General features: G+C 30.6%; 1 protein-coding gene, 1 long non-coding RNA gene and 1 other non-coding gene across 5 annotated transcripts; 2 read left to right on the forward strand and 1 right to left on the reverse strand.

Annotated features, from left to right (window-relative positions):
* The first annotated feature begins 2,160 nt into the window (after positions 1-2,160).
* LOC127796422 (uncharacterized) lies at positions 2,161-5,604 on the forward strand. 3 transcript variants are annotated; one of them, XR_008022002.1, is made up of 6 exons: positions 2,161-2,321; positions 3,649-3,799; positions 3,900-4,113; positions 4,204-4,374; positions 4,469-4,533; positions 5,254-5,604. It is a non-coding gene; the product is annotated as an uncharacterized LOC127796422 (long non-coding RNA). The 3 variants fall into 3 exon arrangements; XR_008022000.1 differs by having other exon boundaries at positions 3,696-3,799; XR_008022001.1 differs by having other exon boundaries at positions 3,696-3,799; positions 4,276-4,374.
* A 9,957-nt stretch (positions 5,605-15,561) lies between these two features.
* Positions 15,562-15,645, reverse strand: TRNAL-CAA (transfer RNA leucine (anticodon CAA)). The gene has a single exon. It is a non-coding gene; the product is annotated as a tRNA-Leu (tRNA).
* A 3,095-nt stretch (positions 15,646-18,740) lies between these two features.
* On the forward strand, positions 18,741-19,287 carry LOC127796421 (SKP1-like protein 1A). The gene has a single exon (XM_052328557.1). The coding sequence runs from the start codon at positions 18,741-18,743 to the stop codon at positions 19,185-19,187; it is 447 nt and encodes a 148-aa protein (XP_052184517.1). The 3' UTR covers positions 19,188-19,287.
* Positions 19,288-19,945: the final 658 nt, after the last annotated feature.

Raw genomic sequence — 19,945 nt, forward strand, 5'->3', positions numbered from 1 at the left:
ATCTCGCTCTAGCAAACAACTCTTGCAATTCTGCCTCATTGTAGACTAGAGTTGATGTCAGTTAATAAAATTAAAACGTAACGTTAAATGACTGTCCATGATGCAATTGTGATTGTCACTGTTAGATAACATATCCAATAATTCAATATTCTTAGAACTTACTAAGTTTTAAAGGTGTTTAAGAAATCTGGAGATCGAAATACAGTTCATTTTAATGAGATCAGGTATATATTAACAAGACGGAACAAGTGAATCTTATGTACACAAATAATCATTTTTCATTTACTATTTGCAGTCTTAATTCTTATCCAAAATATTTATTCAATCAAAACATTCTAACCAATTAACAACATACGCACTACAAATATATATATATAGGAACAAACAAGATGAAAGGAGATGAACAAAATCAATCAGGCAAATAGCTATAAGAAGCCAACAATTTCACAAAATTTTGTTGAAATTAATACAAGTGGCTGCACCTTCTAATTAGTAAGGTTGCCTACGTACCCTAAACCAAGGATCAAGCCATACGTAGTTCTAGTACATATATATAGTTATAGTACATAAACGTTCGTGCAAATGTACAATTACGTAAGAAAATAAATCTACCACAAGTCTAAATCTTCAAAGCTAATATTAGCTCGGACCCAATCTTCATATTCTTCGACAGAGAGAGCAGTTTCAGGCTCCGGCAGATACTGTTGATCTTTTTCTTGGATTACACCTCCAAAGCTTCGGTTTTCTTGGGCCAAAGGTTGTTGAGTTTCTTCTTCAAAGTCCTGTTGTTCTTCTCTAGTTGTTTCTTCTTGAACTCGTTCAATCTTTTGTCGCTTTCTTCCCCTCACTTTCATATTGACTTGACATATTACGTAGTCCTTGAACTGCGCCAAACAAATATTGTGAAAGTTAACGTTTTGTCCAATGTTAGACAGATATATATCCCGAAAGTCCTAAATCTACACATAACAAGAAGATCGAAGAGAATCATAACACTACCTTGATATCATCACGATTACTCAAACAATCATCGGCCAGGGACCACTCCTTCATGTCCCATTGTAGAGTCTCTGTGGAAGTTGCGTTGACATAGTTGAAACATCTTCTTGTTCCTATGATCTTTCCACGTCCATCCACAATGGGGTTTCCCTTGTCCAACCCTTTCCATGTCCCCGCCACCCCAACTGTCCTGTCGACGCGACTCCCATTCTTGCTCTTCTTCCTCAACCGCGTGAACAAGAACAACTGGTTCGTCTTGTCCCCTTCCTTGTCCTCTTCATCTTGAAGTCGTCTCACATCTGCAAACACCCCCTTCAGCGTCGCCTCATCATAGATGTCACACTCTTTGATGAAACCATCAACCGGCAATGGTTTGCCGCTCATCTTTCTCAAAAGATAATCCTCTATCAACGTTTGATCAGTGGGGAGAAACTTGTATCCACTACAAAGCTTGAATAGCTCCATCAATCTATTTGGGATCAAAGGAATGAAAAAGATTGACGAAATATCATATATTTATAGATGTGGAATTAAGAACACTATATATCTTTAAACTATTAATCTTACTCTATCAAATATTTTTTTTTATTATAAAAAAAAATTATTAATGACCAAAAACTAAAAACGAGATTAATTTTGGTGGTTAATATAATATTATTAATGACTAAATATAAATTATGTCGTCACAAGATAAATTTTGAAAACAAATTAAATAAATTGTCGTTAATAAATCATTTTTTCTGTCGTTTATTGGCTAAATTTTTTAATTCTAATCAAGAAATAATAATAAAAATTATTAAAATTTAAATATTATTTATAATAATTAATTTATTATAATTATTAAATTTATAATATAATTATATTTTTAAATAAATATTAATTTGACGTAATAATTTAAATTATTTTATTATCATATTTTAGATTATTATTTTATTTTATAAATTATTTTATTTTTATTAATTAAATAATTAATAATATTATTTGAATAAATTATTTTATTTTAATTAACAAATAAATATTTAAAAAATAAAAACGTGGGCGGGAATACTCCCGCTGTATCTCTCTCTCCCTCTCCCTCTCCCCTCCTCCTTCCCCAGATCAGCAAATCCCTAAATCTAACCCTAACTCACCCCTCCCCCCCCCCCCCCCCCCCCTCTCTCTCCCTCTGAAGTACTCCCGCCGTCGACCCATTCGCCGCTACCTCCGCCTCCCGTCATCGCCGCTGCCTCCGCCTCCGGTTGCCGCCGCCTCCAGCTCGATCGGGCTTTGCCTCCGCGTCCGGCGCTGCCAAATCCGCCTCCGCCTTCGCCGCCTCAAAGAAGGTATATGTATATATATATATTCTGTGTGTGTATATGTATTATGTGTGTATATATGTATTCTGCGTGTATGTATATGTATTATGTGTGTATGTATATATCTTTATTTGATTCTTCGATTCTTTGATTCGACTGATCGTGTGGCGCTAAAGCTACATAATCTTGTTAATTAGGTTTCTAATTGGTTTCTTTAAGAATCTTCAAAGTGTAAAGTGCTTTACGTACTGTCGTCGCAATATTATGAACGGTTTTGAAACACTATAAAAAAATTATTTCTGCATATGCTCGATCCTGCTTCTTTCCTTCTTAATTTGACTATTTAGAGCAAGCTTCTGATGTTAAAAAAAAGAGCAAGTTTCTGAGTGCTTGTGACATTAGCCAACGAACAGTTAATTGTTACTACGTACTGTTATCAAACCAAAAGAATAAAAAAAGAAAGCCACAGCATCTAATCTTTTCCAAATCTAACCTCATTCTTTAGAAAACTGAATTCTTTAGAAATCTGACAGTTAATTATATGATTTGAATTTTCTGAACTGAGTTCTTTAGAAAACTTGTCTGATTGAGCTATCAATGTAATTGGCTTATCTGACCTCATCTGTTAATTCACAAAAAGCTACTATAGGCTTGGGTTTTTCATGTATTTGCCAGTTTCTATTATGGCCTTACAGTGATATGGCCATGGATGGAGTCTGTGGAGAGCTATGATTAGAGAAATAAAATTCATGTAGCCAACTCAACCTAGAAGGGTTAAGGCTTGGGATGTTGTTGGCCAGTTTATGCTTGAAAGCTTGCACTTTTTTAACAGCATTGGTTCATCTTACACTGTGTGGTTGCCCTCTTTGTCTTAAACTAGGTACTATAGGTTTGGAAAGAAATGTTACTGTCCAGTGTTGTACATAGTGCTGTATTCTATCCACGCCTACTCATTAGCCACTAGTTTGTGTACTGTCAATGAGCTTTATGAATTAGGGATTGAGATGTAGTTGCATTCAGACCCATAATGTCCTCTTACATCTGGTTTTGCTGTAACTTAACATTTAGACAGATTTATACATTGACAACATGTACCGTATTCTTCAACTACTATTCACTTTACTGATTTAGTCTGATCTTCCAATGAGACAGTTGAGGCCAGTAAGTTAGACGTGGCAGGTTGAACCCATGTCTTATTGCTCTTTTTATTGCTAACACTGCAGTATCGGCAACTTGAGCAAGAATTGCTTAACTTATTTCCCAAAATTTGCTAAAGTGCCCTTTACCATTGTATTTCTCTTGTTCCCAAGATATTTCATGCACATGAGAAATTGTTGTTGGTCTCTAATTGAAGGAGGTTGCATAAGATGTCCTCTGAAATGGATGACTTTGGCATTTCAGTTAATGAAGCCACACCTGGAAATGTGGATGGAGCAGGTCTGTATGGGACTGGCCTGAAGAATGAAGTTGGTGAATACAATTGTTTTCCGAACGTCATTATACAGGTTGGTTTACAGAATGTCCCTACTTCTTTGGGTAAAGTCATTTTTGTATGGATATCATCTCTGTGGCCCGAGTTACATATTTCTGTTTGTGACTTTTCAGTCCTTATGGCATGTAAGATGTTTTCAGGATAAATTTTTGGGGAGATCACTGTCAAAGCATGTGCATGTTGGAGATCCTTGTGTTACCTGTGCACTGTATGATATTTTTACTGCCGAGCATGGCATCAACAGATTTGCGAAGAGAGACTGTGGCCCCTACTTCTCTCAGGATTGCTCTGAGTAACTTATACCCAGACAGTAATTTTTTTCAGCAGGTTACATAACTGTATTCTTGCACCTTGCTTTTGTTTTAGCTTATGCTGTAAGTCTGTAACCTAAATTCTCATGATATACTAACCATGAAGGTAGATGCTGGGTTAATGCTATGAAAAGTTCTGATTGACCCGAATTTCAAGCTTCTAACTCAATGGATATAGGTGATAATGTGCATTGGACAAAGGCAGACATGGACCCAATGGTCGTTGACACAACTATTAATTCAAAGAAAATAAAGGAAAGAAAGGAAAGAAACTAAGGTTATGAATTTTAACTCTTTTGCATTTAGTTTTATATGTGCATGCATGTTTATTTTGGTATATGTTACTAATTTATTTTGGTTGTGCTTTGTAGTAATATGAAAGAGACAAAAGACAAGGAAGGCCCAAAGACTGGTAAACATGTCTTCATATCTCCAGGTACTTTACTTAGGGGAAGGGGTTTGTCAACTTCAAGGAACATGTTCTTCTAATTATATAGGATCAAAAGTCCCGATTACAGAGAAAAATGAAAAAGGAACTAGTAAAAGTTCACAGCATTTTGTTTCTGAGGCAATAAAGGGGTTGGTGTTGGGGAGCCCCTTTATTGTGGACCAATTCTTGGAAAATTTATGATGAGATACAATTTTGGTACATTGGATTATGACAGTAGAGATGTATACGTCTACAAGTTCCATTCTCCCAAAAGAGGTAGAATTTTAGAACTTGATATTCTCAAAGTTTAAGCCCATTCTAATTACTCAAGCTTGATACTTTGCATTCTTCTCATATAAATTACAGTTAGGCTTTGTGTGAATAATAACGCTCTGTTAATTGAGATTCTAATTTGGCGTTAACTATAAGAAGTTGGGGTAAGACATTGATTTTGTCTTGGGTATTGCCAACATTGATTATGCATTACAAGAAAGTTAGGCATTCTTATGGATATAATGAGTATGATTTGTGTTTGTCAAATTTTGTTATTGGGTTATAGAGTGTGTTTGTCAACTTTTGTTGTGTTTTGGTGCATTTTAGTGGTTGTATGTTATGTAGCTTATAATGAAGACGTCTTGTGCTTTGTTAATTTTATTTCTAATATTTTATAAAGAAAACATGGATCACATTTTTTACTCTAATTTTATGTTTTATTTTGTTTTGTAGGTCAATGAGACATCAGAACTCTGAAGGAAGCAACTTTTGTCTTGGACTACATGAATAGTTCTATGACTATAGTGTTTTGGTGTACATTTTTGTATAGTATTTACGGTTGTCAAAGTGTTGCTTTTAGTTGAATATTTTTTTTTTTTTTTGTAGTTCGTTGGCAATTAACACTTATATAAATACTATTTTTGGTGTGTAAATGTTAATGAATAATGATGTTTTTTATTTTGGTAGAACATATATTACTTTGAAGTTTGTTGAATGATAGGTTTAATTTTATGAATTTTATTTTAATTTGATATGGACAATGATATATAAGTTTGGTAGTTTACATCAAAACAGGATGTTGTCGTTATTGATGACTAATCGTCGTTTTTACACTATTAATGACGAGAAATAATGTCGTTATTGATTTATATTTTGGTAGCTAAATAATATTTTTTAGCGACAAGAATCATGCAGTCGCTAATTGTTTACACTATTAACAATAGGAAATACTGTCGTTATTATTAATGAGTTTGGTAGCTAAAAATTATTTTTAATAACAGGAATCATATGGTTGTTAATTATTCATACTATTAACGATGGAAAATATTGTAGTTATTAGGTTATAATTCGGTAGTTAATAATTATTTTTAATTATGGGAATTATACGATTGTTAATTATTCACACTATTAACGACGGGAAATATTGTTGTTATTGGGTTATAATTCGATCGTCGATAATTATTTTTAACGACCGGAATTATATGGTCACTAATATACTTAACGACGGGTTTATCATTCCTGTCGTTAAATGTTTTTATCTATGAAGACAATAACGACGGATGACAACAGGAAAATTCTTGTCGTTAAAATATTTTAACGACGAAAAATTAACTTTTAATGATTGATTTTCCCATCATTAAAACCCGTTTTTCTTGTTAGTTGGAGAGTATGTTTTGTTATACAATACATTTATTTTATGACATTAAATTTTACCTGTAAAAATATTATTTTAGAGAAAAGAAGCTTTTACTGTTATTTATGTAACGTTTTAATTTTAATTTTTAGATAAAAAATGAGTTATTAACATTCATGTGGTGCCAAATATATACCTTTGTTTAAAAATTATTTTCTTTATCTTTTTGTTTTCCAAATTTACAATCTTAAAAGAGAATAGGAATTATCCAAATTTAAAAAAATTAATAAATAAAAATTCTATCAAAACACAGTTGTACTTTATGACAAGCAGAGTGTCAAAAGAGATATCAAAATACAGTTGAACTTTATAATATAATTTTTTATTTTTTCATAAAACAAATAAAAAAGGAACAGATATTGAAATACTTTGCCATAAATGAAATAAAAAAAACTAAGGAATAAATTATTTCAATTTCATTGACTTAAAATGAATCTTTTACGTACCTATTTAACTTTTTCTTGCGGGTGCCATAAAATGAAACTTCTAATTTTTGTCATCTTCCTCAATTGATTTGATAATATACAGTCTCATATGATTCATATAACTTAGGAATAAAATATAAAGCTACTTTGAAAATAATTCAAAATATGTTCTTGGATTGGTACCTAGCTAATTAAGCTAGTCCAACAAAATGTTATCTTCTCTAACAATATCTTTAATTAGGTTTGGTATCTTATCTTTATCGAATTTTTTTTATTATCTCAATCTCAATTCACATTAATATTTGTTATAATTATAAAATATATATTCAAGAAAAATGCCACACATTTAAGCAGTAGTGCTGTACCTTTGTTTTGCTATTAGGACACATTTCTCCTATTTGAATAAGTTAACTTCATCATGGAGATATATATTATGTATGTGTATGCTACAGAGATTAAACCAGCATTTACAAGTTTTAAAAATGTGGTACCCTTCCCAATTATGGGAGGTCTAGTTGTAATTTACCTAGGTAATGTCATTCAGCCTGTGTGCTTGCTTGACCTTTTGTACGTATAGGGTTTACCCCCCATTTTTGATCATTTTTATCTATAAAATAAAAAAAAAAAATCTTGTGATCAAAATCCATATATAGGCCAAGTCATGATATATATATTTCCCTTTGGGCAAATATTGAATTTGCCACAGTACTTTTCATCAATGACTTGTAAGGCATCTATGAATCACTTTCATTCAAGACCTGTATGTATATATGGCCTTACATTTCTTTAAATACCATGAATATATACAACACCTCTTCATGGATTCAAGTCGCAGCATGAATCTTGACCACCCGTACTTCCACGCTGTAGTAAAGCATCAAGCATTCAAGTTGTTGCTTTCCCTGCATCAATCATCCCGTGCCCTGGGTAGTAATTAAGGTTCCTATAATTAACTTCAATTTCTTCTGATCAGGTGGTTATTCTTTTTTCTGTGGCAGTACGTGGAAGCAGATGATCAGCTATATACAACGCTGGAAATTGTAGTTCCAGCTGAAAATGTTATCGACTCGATCAGTTTATGGGGAGAATGGTAGTAATCTGGCTCGTATTAGAGAGGTGTGTGTTGCTTTTCCAATTGATGCTGTTGATATGTAATTACCTGTTGAGTTATTTATCTCTGATCCAAAAAAAAATGAACTCTAATGTACGTAAACCAGATTTAATTCGGGGGCAAAGGTGCTAATCCATGAACCACATCCTGGAACCAGAGAGACAGGGTTGTAGCTAGTTATATCTGGGAACCCTGACGAAAACGCAAGCAGCTCGGAGCTAGCCTGCTAATTCAAGCATTCATTCTTACTGCACCATCATGACAAAGATATATATATCTGAGAGTTTGTAACTTTTGAAGAAAACGTACGGCTAGAACCAGCTGGGCCCTGCTTTCTGCTTAATTAGGTTTTTGTTTATAATCCATCCTCCGTACAGCACCCAGATAAGAGAGGATAATCCAGGGCCCTGCTTTCTGCTTTCTGCTTTCTGCTTAGATTTTGTAATTAATGACAGGGCATTACTAATGTTATTTGATTTGAACAGGTGGAGAAAACTACTGGAGAATCCATATATGATTATGATGATGATGATGATGATGGTATGGTTATGGTAGGTTCTCTGTTATAGGCAACCAACCTGGCCTGGGAGCGTTTTGGTTGTTCTGGCTGTTTTGGCCAGTTTTAGTTTTAGCAGATGACACTACATGCTCTGCTCTTCAAGGTACAAACAACACTAGGCAGGCGGAGGAGGAGCACGCATGGGATATTGGGATTCCGATACAAAGCATATATATCTTAGGAGCTACGACATGGCAAAGAATAACAGTAATATTTATTGGGGGAAGAAAAGCTTGAAATCAGTTGCAAAATAAATAAATAATAATAATAATCAGTTCCTTCAGAAAGCCATAACAAGACAATAATGCAGCTTGCTCGCCGGCCAGATGAATGGAGGAATGGTACTTGCTTTTCTAAATAAAATCCTTACGTGGGAGTGTAACCACAGAAGAAAGCGTGAATTTAACAAGGCAAAAGACAAAAGCTTGAACAGCTCCATCAATCTATTTGGGATCAAAGGAATAAAAAATCAGAAACAAAAACAAAAAAAAACAAAAAAATTGAGAAAATATATATATTTAAAGATGTGGAATCCAATATGTTATATTCTCTAACAATATGTTTAGGTTTGGTATCTTATCTTTATTAAAAAAAAATTATTATCTTAATCTCAATTCACATTGTTTGTTATAATCATAAAATATATTCAAGAAAAATGCCACACATTTAACTGAGATAACCAGATGATGTTATTAGAGATGCAATTTTTTCTTAATCCTACTTATTGTTGCTTTAATTAGGAATACATGTTACAAAAATATGATTAATTAAAGAGAATCATTACATATTCAATTACGTGCAATGTAAAGAAAAAAGAATTACCTAACTAGGATAAAAAAAAATAATAGAAAATTACATTATACAATTCATCAATGACAAGGACGCATTCAGAAAGAAAATGATATTATTAATCAATGAAAATACATTCTGAAAGAAAATATAGCACCCATTATAATTCTTAATAATAGCAAAAATAACAGTTTTACAATATTTTTGATGATTATTTTTACTAAAATATTATTTTTCCATATCAAAAGCAAATTTTTTAGAAGAATTTTGACCTCATGCAACTCAAACAATGCTATATACCCAGTTCAACTAATCACATAGATAACAAAACTAACATACATGGAGAAAACCCAAGGAAACTACCATGGAGAGAATCAATCAATCAAAAGTTACAAAGGGAAGTACTATACCAATTGATGATGATTCTTGAAGATGGCAATCGTGGATTGATCAAGGTAATTCCCTCCGTAAATAAAGTCACTGTAGAATAGAGGAAATTCAACAGGATTTCAGGCCAAGAAAGAGCCAAAGCAAAAGGTAGAAAAGATGATACCAAAGAGAAGAATGGAAATATCAACAAAATCGTGTGCTTTTTTTAAAGAAGAGCTTGCATATATATAGAGAAGCAAACGTGAGAGCCTAAGTTAAATTTTGAAATCAAACAATGCAATTAGATAAGAAAAGATAAGGCAACAATACTTAATAGCTTCTGGTCAGATTTTCAAATTCATAATAAATTTGAGAGATTAGGATAACATAACTATCAGATTCAGAATACATTTCAAGATTTTTTCATGAAATACCCCTCTTTTCTTTCAAGTTTCTTTTATTTATCCCTACCTTTCAAGATTTTTTCCTTTACCCCCTTATAACTTCAGAGATAATTTCAAATTACATTATGGCCTTTCATGTGACATTTAGAATTGATTCATAATTTTTGTAAAGATGACCCCCCTCCCAATAACATCATATACCAAGAAAAAATCAAGTATAATTTTGCAAAAATAACGAGGTACATATATTTTCAAGTTTATTTTTATTTTTTCGTATTAAAATGAATTATTTTAGAAGAATTTTGACCTCATGCTCACATGCCACTCAATCAATGCTATATACCCAATTCAACTAATCACATAGATAACAAATATAACATACACGGAGAAAACCCAAGAAAACCAACATGGAGAGAATTAATCAATCAAAAGTTACAAAGAGAACTACCATATCAATTGATGATGATTCTTGAAGATGGCAATCGTGGATTTCTCTATGTAAACAAAGTCGTTGCAGAAGAGAGGAAATTCAACAGGAGATCAGGCCAAGAAAGAAACAGAGCAAAAGGTAAAAGAGATGATGCCAGAGAAAAAAATGGAAATATCAACAAAAACGTGTGTTTTTTTTCAAGGAGTGCTTGCAAATATATAAAGAACCAAACTTGAGAGGCAAGTTAAATTTTGAAATCAAACAATGCACCCAAATAAGAAAAGATAACGCAGAAATATCTTAATAGCTTTTGGTAAGATTTTCAAATTCATAACAAACTTGAGAGAATAAGATAATATTTTTTGTCAAGCTTTCAGATTCAGATTACAATTCAAGATCTTTTTAATGACATACCAAACTTATCTTTCAAGATTTTTTTATTTACCCCTACCTTTCAAGATATTTTCTTCTACCCCCTTATAACCTTCGGAGATAATTTCACATTACATTATGGCCTTTCATGTGATATGTAGAATTTATTCATAATTTTTGAAAAGATGACTCCCCCAAAAATATATATATATATATCTTATACCAAGAAAAAATCAAGTGAAATTTTGTAAAAATAACGAAGCACAAATATTTTCAATTATATTATTATTTTTAAGCATTATTTTTGTACATAAGACACCTCCCAAAAAAAATAATATCTTATACCAAGAAAAAATCAATTGTAATTTTGTAAAAATAACGAGATACATATATTTTCAAGTTTATTTATTTATTTTTTTTCCATATCAAAAGAAAAATTTTTAGAAGAATTTTAACCTCATGCTCACAAGCCACTCAATCAAAGATATATACCCAATTTAACTAATCACATAGATAACAAATATAACATACATGGAGAAAACCCAAGGAAACCAACATGGAGAGAATTAATCAATCAAAAGTTACAAAGGGAAGTACTATACCAATTGATGATGATTCTTGAAGATGGCAATCGTGGATTGATCCAGGTAATTCCTTCTGCAAACAAAGTTGCAGTAGAAAAGAGAAAATTCAACAGCAAATCAGGCCAAGAAAGAAATGTGTAGAAGACAGAATAAATGATGCCAAAGAAAAGAAGGGAAATATCAATAAAAACATGTGTGTTTTTCTTATGAGAGCTTGTCTATATATAGAGAACCAAATTTGAGAGGCAAGTTAAATTTTGAAATCAGATAATGCACTCAGATAAGAGAGGATAATCCAGCAATATCTTAATAGCTTCTTAACAAATAGATTTTCGAATTCATAACAAATTTAAGGGATTAGGATAATATTTTTTGTCAAGTTTTTAGATTTAAATTACATTTCAAGATTTTTTTTCATGACATACCCTTCTTATCTTTCAAGATTTTTTCTTCTACCCCCTTATACCTTCCAAGATAAATTCATATTACATTATGATTTTTCATGTGACATTTTGAGTTGATTCAAAATTTTTGTAAAGATGAACCCCCCCCCCCCCTCCCTCCCAAAAAAATATATATATATATCTTATACCAAAGAAAAATCGAGTGCAATTTTGTAAAAATAACGAGGTTTATATATTTTTAATTATATTTTTATTTTTAAGCATTATTTTTGTAAAGATGACCTCCCCCCCCCCCCAAAAAAAAAAAGATATCTTATACCAAGAAAAAATCAAGTGTAATTCTGTAAAAATAACAATGTACATATATTTTTAAGTTTATTTTTATTTTTCCATATCAAAAGGAAATTTTTTACATATATTTTTATTAAATCTACGTTGTTATGGGTTTAAGATTTTGTCCCATGCTTCGGATCATATCATTATTTTATGTAATACAATTTTTTTATGTATAATATTTAACATTCAATAATATTTAAAAAAAACATATTTTCCAAACAATATTAAAAATATACTCTTTTGATGCATATTTTTTATGTACAAATGCAAAATTTATCATTTGTATGTAAATTTCATTTTCACTAAAATCTTTCAAAATGTAAACCATCACATAACATTTTACGTGAAAAATTAGTTTCACTTGTACCATCTTTTTAATATATAACTTAAACATATATCCTGTGTTAACATCTCTTGATTCATTAAATTTATTTAAAATTGAAGTTGTTACAAGAATATAGAGTTATATATTTTGTTATCTATAGTGACAATCACCACTGCCATTGTCATCTAATGTTATATGACATTCCCAGCTAAATACTAACTCGAAAATTAGACTAAATAAGTGGTGGAAATGCCTCCTTTTTTTTCAAACATGGACATATATAAGGTGGTTGGAAATTTATGAATTTATATTAAGATGTGAGTTTTTCAACGTAAATGAAAGAAAAAACTAACTACCAATAGGATATTCTCTCGATCTTTGTAAAATAATAAATCTTATGCGCTAAAATCTTAGGGTGGACAAATGGGCCAGCAAATTTGATTTTGTCTCTAATGCAATAAACAATAATGGCCTGTCACTCTCTTATGGGTACTCTGTCCAATCTGCATTCCATACATCACAGAATTCAAAGGGCTACCATCAGATTTCTAATTTCTCTCTTCTTCTTCTTCTTCTTCTTCTTCTTCTTCCTTCTCTGCAACCAATGCCAACACAGTCTGATCTCCATGAAAGCACCTCTGATCTCTCAAATAGTGGGTTGAATCCGGAGACTCCGGATCGGCCACCCGAATCCTTCTGGGTGCCCCGAGATCAGGCTCTTGAGTGGCTCAACCACAATGCATTCATCCAAAGAAAGGGATCAACCAAGATCACTTCCTCATCCAACTTCAATTCAACTACTTCACCTTCCCAAACCTCAGCTTTTGATCCAAGACCCAAAGCATCCATCATCGGGCTGCCCGGCAGAAGCCTCCGCCGGAGCTTCAAGCCAGAAAATGCCCGGCTCTTCCGGAGCCAGTCCGAACCGGGAGGCAAACCCCCTGCGTCTGAACCGGGTTCTCCACGAGTTTCGTGCATGGGGAGAGTTAGTTCCAGGAAGGGAAGAGAAAAACGAAGCGGGTTCTGGGCCGGGTTAAGGCGAATTTTCGGAACCGGACTCGGGACAACTGCCGGGTCAAATCAGTTGGATGCTGGACCGGGACGATTCCGGTTCAAGCCGTTGGTGTCTGCTAAGAAGTCAGAGCTTGGCGGGCACGATCGTGTGGACGGGAAGCGAACCGGACACCTGGAGGAATCGCAGTGAGTTGACTGCGAATTTGTCAGGAATACCGGCGGCCATGACCGAAGGGCCAAAGCAAACTTTTGTTGAATGTATATCAAACGGATTAGTTTGAAAAATCCCCTCAAATATTGTTTACTTTCTTCCTTTTGTTTCCTTCTGTTTCTGTTTTGTGCACATCTTCGAAGCATGCAGATGATCTGTTTGGTTATGATTTTCTGTTTATTATCATCTCTTACAAAAGATCGGGCCATTCGTCGGGCCGGCCCTCGTCTTGGTGGGTTAGGTTATTGGGCTTAATGGGTTGACCCATATAAATTTTAAAAATATTTTATTTCTTGCTCTTAATCAAACTTGCAAATTTTACGATGTAAGACCATTCAAATATTAGTAAAATTATAATTTAAACTCGTAAACTCGAACTCACAAGTGGTATTTTAAAATCCTTTAACTAAACCTATAATTTTAAAAGTAAAAGTTAAATTTATTGTAATTCATTGTAATATTACTAATAAGATTATCGCGTAATATTATAATGAGTAATGATTAAATAATTAAATATTAAATATAATATTATCTTTAAAACTTAAATTATTATAAGAAATAATTAATTTATTAAAATTTGTAACTTTTATAAATTTAAAAAAAATTATTCTTCAAATAAAATAAATCTAAGCTCATTCACCAATAAACTATGTTAAGTCGCATATCATATACTTTTAACCTAATATAACCCTATATGCTTTAATTAAATCGAACTAAATTAGTAAACAAAATCCTAGATACTTAGTGCTAGGGGTGAGTGAAATTTTATTCGCCGTTTCAAATTTAAATTTTTTGGTTATTTTGATTTAATTTAATTTTCTTATAAAAAAAATAGTCTAAATAACCAAACCAATTGAAATGTAAAAAATGATCAGTTTTTTTTATCAAAATTGACCGATTTAGTTTAATTATTTCAATTTAACCAAATTTTTGCTCATTCTTAATTACTTCTATTTGGTTACACTTTGTTATTTTAGATTTTTTAATTTTTTTTGTTTGATCAAATATTTAATCAATTTAATTTAATTTTTTTTAAACTAATCTATTTAATTTGAGTAATTTGATTGGTTCGATAATGCTAACTCAAGACGCGCACATGTTTATTTAAGTATTTTATTCAAAAGCTATTAACTATTTCATTTTTATTATAATTATAGATGAAAATTTAATACAATTGTAATGTCAAAGTAGGTATGACCATAGCCCTTTCTACTTAAAAATATATTCTAAAAAGTAAAAATAAAATCATCAATTACAATTGTAATGTAAAACAATGTGCATTTGCTTCCATTAATATACTAGAATAAATAATTTCCTTTTATGGAAAATAAATTTAAATGCTCGGCCCAATAGAAATAAAAATAAAAATGTCTACATCCATACAAATTATGATAATCTATGTCTATTCGAGGAATCACTCTCCCAAATTTTAATATGTGACTTACATGTTCGTACACTTTAAATTTAAACGAATTGACCTGTGAATTTTAGAGAATGATGAGATATGTAGAGTCGAATGCTGATTGTGTTACGGGGTCTTCGCGAGTTTTTTATAATAAAAAAGAGAAATAAAAATGTTATTTTGACATTCAATTATAATATTTTTAAATAAAATATCACATCTAAATAACTAAATCGTATTTTTAAAACAAAAATCTCAAAAGTGGGACTCGGCTAGAACTTAATTAAAATTTGGTCGCAACTGGGATTTGAACCCACCCTTAACGACTTGCATTGATATAACAATAAATATAATAAAATAATATATATAAATTCTATTAAAAATATTATAACTGAGTATCTAAATAGTATTTTTAAAATAAAAAACTCAAAAGTGGGGTTCGGCCAAAAATTAATTAAAATTTTGCCACAAGTGAGATTCGAACCCGCTCCTAGTGATTTGCATTGATACGAAAACAAATATAATAAAATAATATATAAATTTTATTAAAAATATTATAATTAAGTACCCAAATAGCATTTTTTTTTAAAAGCTCAAAAATAATAAAAACCTTGTCAGAAGTGGGATTTGAACCCACGCCCTCTCACGAGGACCAGAACTTGAGTCTGGCGCCTTAGACCACTCGGCCATCCTGACCATTACATTAGCAGCTTTAAGATAATTATATTTATCCCTTCGTTTAAGTTCCCTTCTTTCATAAGAATTTTGTAAATATTGGTAATAAAAAATAAGAAAATATTAATTGTAATGTAATTTGGTAAATTAAATTAGTAGTCCCTCAACTTTAAATTTCATAACCAATTAGTTATTGTATCTTAAATTTTTTTTATTAAATTTTAATCTTTATGTGATGTAGTCAGATTAACAAAAAATAGCATAATACAGGTTAATATAAATTTAAAAATTATTTAATATTAAAATCAGTATAGACCCTAAAATATAGTAATTTTGAAATTTATATTAATGTATATCATATTAGTTTTGTTATTAAATTTGATGAAAATTTAAAAAAGGGATTGAATTGTAACAAAAATCAAAATTTGGTTGCTATGGTGATAAAAATTGAACTATAATAATTAATTTATAACGAAATAAAAAATTTAAAAACTAACAATATCACTTACCCTAAACCCTAAGAATTAGCATAGAGAGCTCATCGCATGTATTTGGGAACATAAGATATCATGAGATTGTGAATTTAATTATGTCTTTATATAAAATTGTACAATCACTTATATTTATTCTAGTGGCCATATCCCGAGATTCAACTTATAATGAATCCATCCATACACTTAGGTTGAGTCAAAGTAAATCTTGGGTTTTTTGGATAGGGTTAGATGATCAGATCTAAAAATTATTTATGTTCGAAAATCCTTCTAGTTTCTCATATTATAAAAAAAAAAAAACAATATCACTTACCTTAACATAATTATTAAGAGTAACATGTCAAGCAATATGGAGTATTCCAATTTTAAGTGGAATTAATTTTTATAGGATGAGAGTAGTCATGGCCCATGCTAATAAGGTAAAGTGATTTCTTTTTTATCAGAAGGTCATAAATTCAAGCTATAAAATTTAAAGATCTCTTTACATAATGACTTGATAAAATACAATCCTTAGAAAAGCTCATATTGACTTAGTAAGGAAAAAAAAAAACATATTGAATTTTGTGAGAATAAATTTGACTTTTAAATTAGTGCAATTGAAGTTCACACCATTAAAATGGAAATTTAATTGACTAGCTTGAAGAACAAATAGAGCATTATGTGTTTGATAAAATATATATTTTAATTCTTATATTTATACGTTTTTTATTTATATAATTAAACTTTTTATTATTTTAAAAACACCTATTAACTTATAATTTGAACCAATTATATTCCTAAATTTTTTATTATTTCAATTACATCCCTTGAATATATTGTCCTCAACGAATTTATCGAGGTGTGCAATTAACTTGAAATTGCATAGTAATAAATGTAATTGAAATAATAAAACGTTCAAAGATATAATTGACTTAAAATTGTATAGTTTAGAAGTGTATTTGAAATAATAAAAAAATTAAAATATGTAAATTAAAAAACACACAAATATAGAAACTAAAATATGTATTTGACCTTATTTGTTAAACATGGTTAGATTGAATATTAAGAGCGACCTTTGAGTCTCTAAGTGGTCCATATTACTGCATAATTTAGGTTTATGGGATGAAGATGTTCATGATATTATTATTAAAATCTCGAAAGGGATGTAATATAATTTTTTCAGTAATTTTTATATAATAAGTTAAGTTCGAAGATATTACAAGGATTTATAAATCATTATCTAAGAGTCAGAATAAAACTAACTCAAACTATTATATAAAGTATGTCATTAAATTAACACTATTCATTTTATTCTAAGGTGGTGTTTGTTAAAATAAATAAGATAAATCTCTATTAAGATAATTTATCTGTAAAGTTCAAAATAAGTTATTCGAATGATGGGAAAAGATAAATTTATCTTAAAAATTCAAGATAAGAAGTCATGTGACTTATTTTCATAAAATGTAACAAACACAATGGAAAACACTCTTGTCCAGAATGATTTCCATATCCCACTTTTTTTTGTCTATATTTTGATTAACAAACGTTACCTAAATATATATACATAAAGCTTGCACAAGTCACAATTAATTACTTTATGATTTATTCTTTTTGTAAAAATATATCGAGCTTACCTGCCTTTGTTCTATTATATAACAAATATCAAATTTTGATGTTATGAAATCTAAAGGTGAGCATTCGATCGGTTTGATTACTAAACGGGTCGAATTGCTCAAATTAAATAGACTAAATATTTTCTTAAAAATCAAATTGAATTGATCAAATAATTGCTCAAACTAAAAAAAAAATTAAAAATAACAAAGTGTAAGCATATATAAGTAATTAGGGATGAACAAAATTTCAGTTAAGCTAAAATAATATAACCAAATCGGCTAATTTTCGTAAAAAAAAAACAGACATTATTTTTAACATTTTGATCGTTTCGGTTATTTTTATTTTTTTAATGAAGAGACCGAATCAAATTGAAATAATCGACAAATTTAAATTTGAAAACTACATCGAACTTGTGTACAAATTGAACCAAACCAAATTGCCAATTTCGATTTAACCAAAATTTTGCTCACCCTTAATAAAACTTTATCAATAAAATATTTTTTTAAAACACCTTTTTATGTATCTTGCTTAAAAACAAAAATTAACTATCTTACCAATACTTCACTTCATGACCTCTAAATAATAATTGAAGTGATTAACAATTTTAAACTTACAATAAAATTAATTTTATTTTTAAAACTAAAATTTAAACAGTTCCTTTCAAATGCCACTCGATGAATATTTACTTAATTTTTTTTTTTTTACATGGACCATCACTCTAGAATAGATACAGTTAAAAATGCTAAACTAAAAAAACTATTTTTTATTAAATTTAATTAAAAATCATATAACAAGCAATGTAAAAACAATATCTATTATATATGCATCCCAAAATACAATTGTTATCACTTTGATTGTCAAATTCTTACTAAATCCTTGGAGAAGAGGGAATCCCCATTCAGCAAAATTCTCCTATTTAATTGGGATTCCAAACCCTATTGGGACAAGGATTGATCAATTCATTCATTATATTATATGTACCCATATCCGCACCAAAATCAATCATTCAATCTTTTAAGGTAACTCACCGCCATGTCTGAGAAGAAGTTGAAGTTGAAGAGCTCCGATGGTCGCATATTCACGCTCGAAGAGCGAGCAGCGGTTCAGTCCGAGATGTTGAAGCTCATGGTGGAAGACAATTGTGCATTCGGCACGATTCCGATGCCGAACGTCGACTCTAGGACGCTCGCCATGGTGATCGACTTCTGCAAGCGGCATGCTGATCCAACGGGGAAAACTGATCTCGAGGCCTTTGACGCACAATTCGTAGACAAAGACCAGGCGACGTTGTTCGATCTGTTAATGGCCGCAAATTATCTAAATATCCCAGGGTTGTTGGATAAACTGTCTGGGAAGATCGCCGACATGATCAAGGGGAAGTCTCCGGAGGAGATTCGACAGATATTCAACATCAAGAACGATTTCACGCAAAAAGAAGAGGAGGAGATTCGTAGAGAGAATGGCTGGGCTTTCGAGTGATAATCGCTTAGACTTCTCTTTGTATGTATGCTCTGGTTGATGGAACTGTATAAGCAAACTACCAATATTTTTTTTTTCTAAGTAATTGATGTATTAATTAGATCTTTCATTCTTGTCCGCTTAACCAAAGTTAAATTCAATTCAAATTACAATTTTATTTTTGTATATAAAGAGTTAAAGGTTTTTCTTTTCGTGTTTCAGTTTTGAGTGTCTATTTTGAAATTACTAAAAACGTATTTTTTTCGTGTATAGTATTTTTTGTATTTTAAAAATTTTGATCGTATTTGTAATGAAAACATTCAAAATAATTTTTTATTATTTTAAATTTTTTTCACAAAATTTTTCCTTATTTTCGAAAATACATTTTTAAAAATATGAAAGTAAACATGTTTTTACTATTTTAGAAAACTAAAAAACTGAAAAACGATTTGAAAATAATAAAGAGAACAGGGTCTTAACTTTTTTAATTTTGTCTCTTATTTAATAATTTGTACGAAATTCAATTTAACTTCATCGCTAATACATGAAAATATTAAAAAGAGAATACATTGGATACAAATTCATATAGGATAAGAGCTTAAGAGAAATGTCTTCTAATTTTGCTCGTGTCAGGCAAACGCGGACAATATAACAATTTCGAAGAGCTTAATATTAGGTTAGAAAATGATTTTAGTTAATGGAGTTGATCATTTGTTAATTATAACGTTTTTTAGGATAACAATTATCCTTTTGATAAGGTAAGTTAAACAATGGATCAA

The sequence above is a fragment of the Diospyros lotus genome, chromosome 3 (assembly GCF_014633365.1).
Source record: "Diospyros lotus cultivar Yz01 chromosome 3, ASM1463336v1, whole genome shotgun sequence".
NCBI classification, from domain to species: domain Eukaryota; kingdom Viridiplantae; phylum Streptophyta; class Magnoliopsida; order Ericales; family Ebenaceae; genus Diospyros; species Diospyros lotus.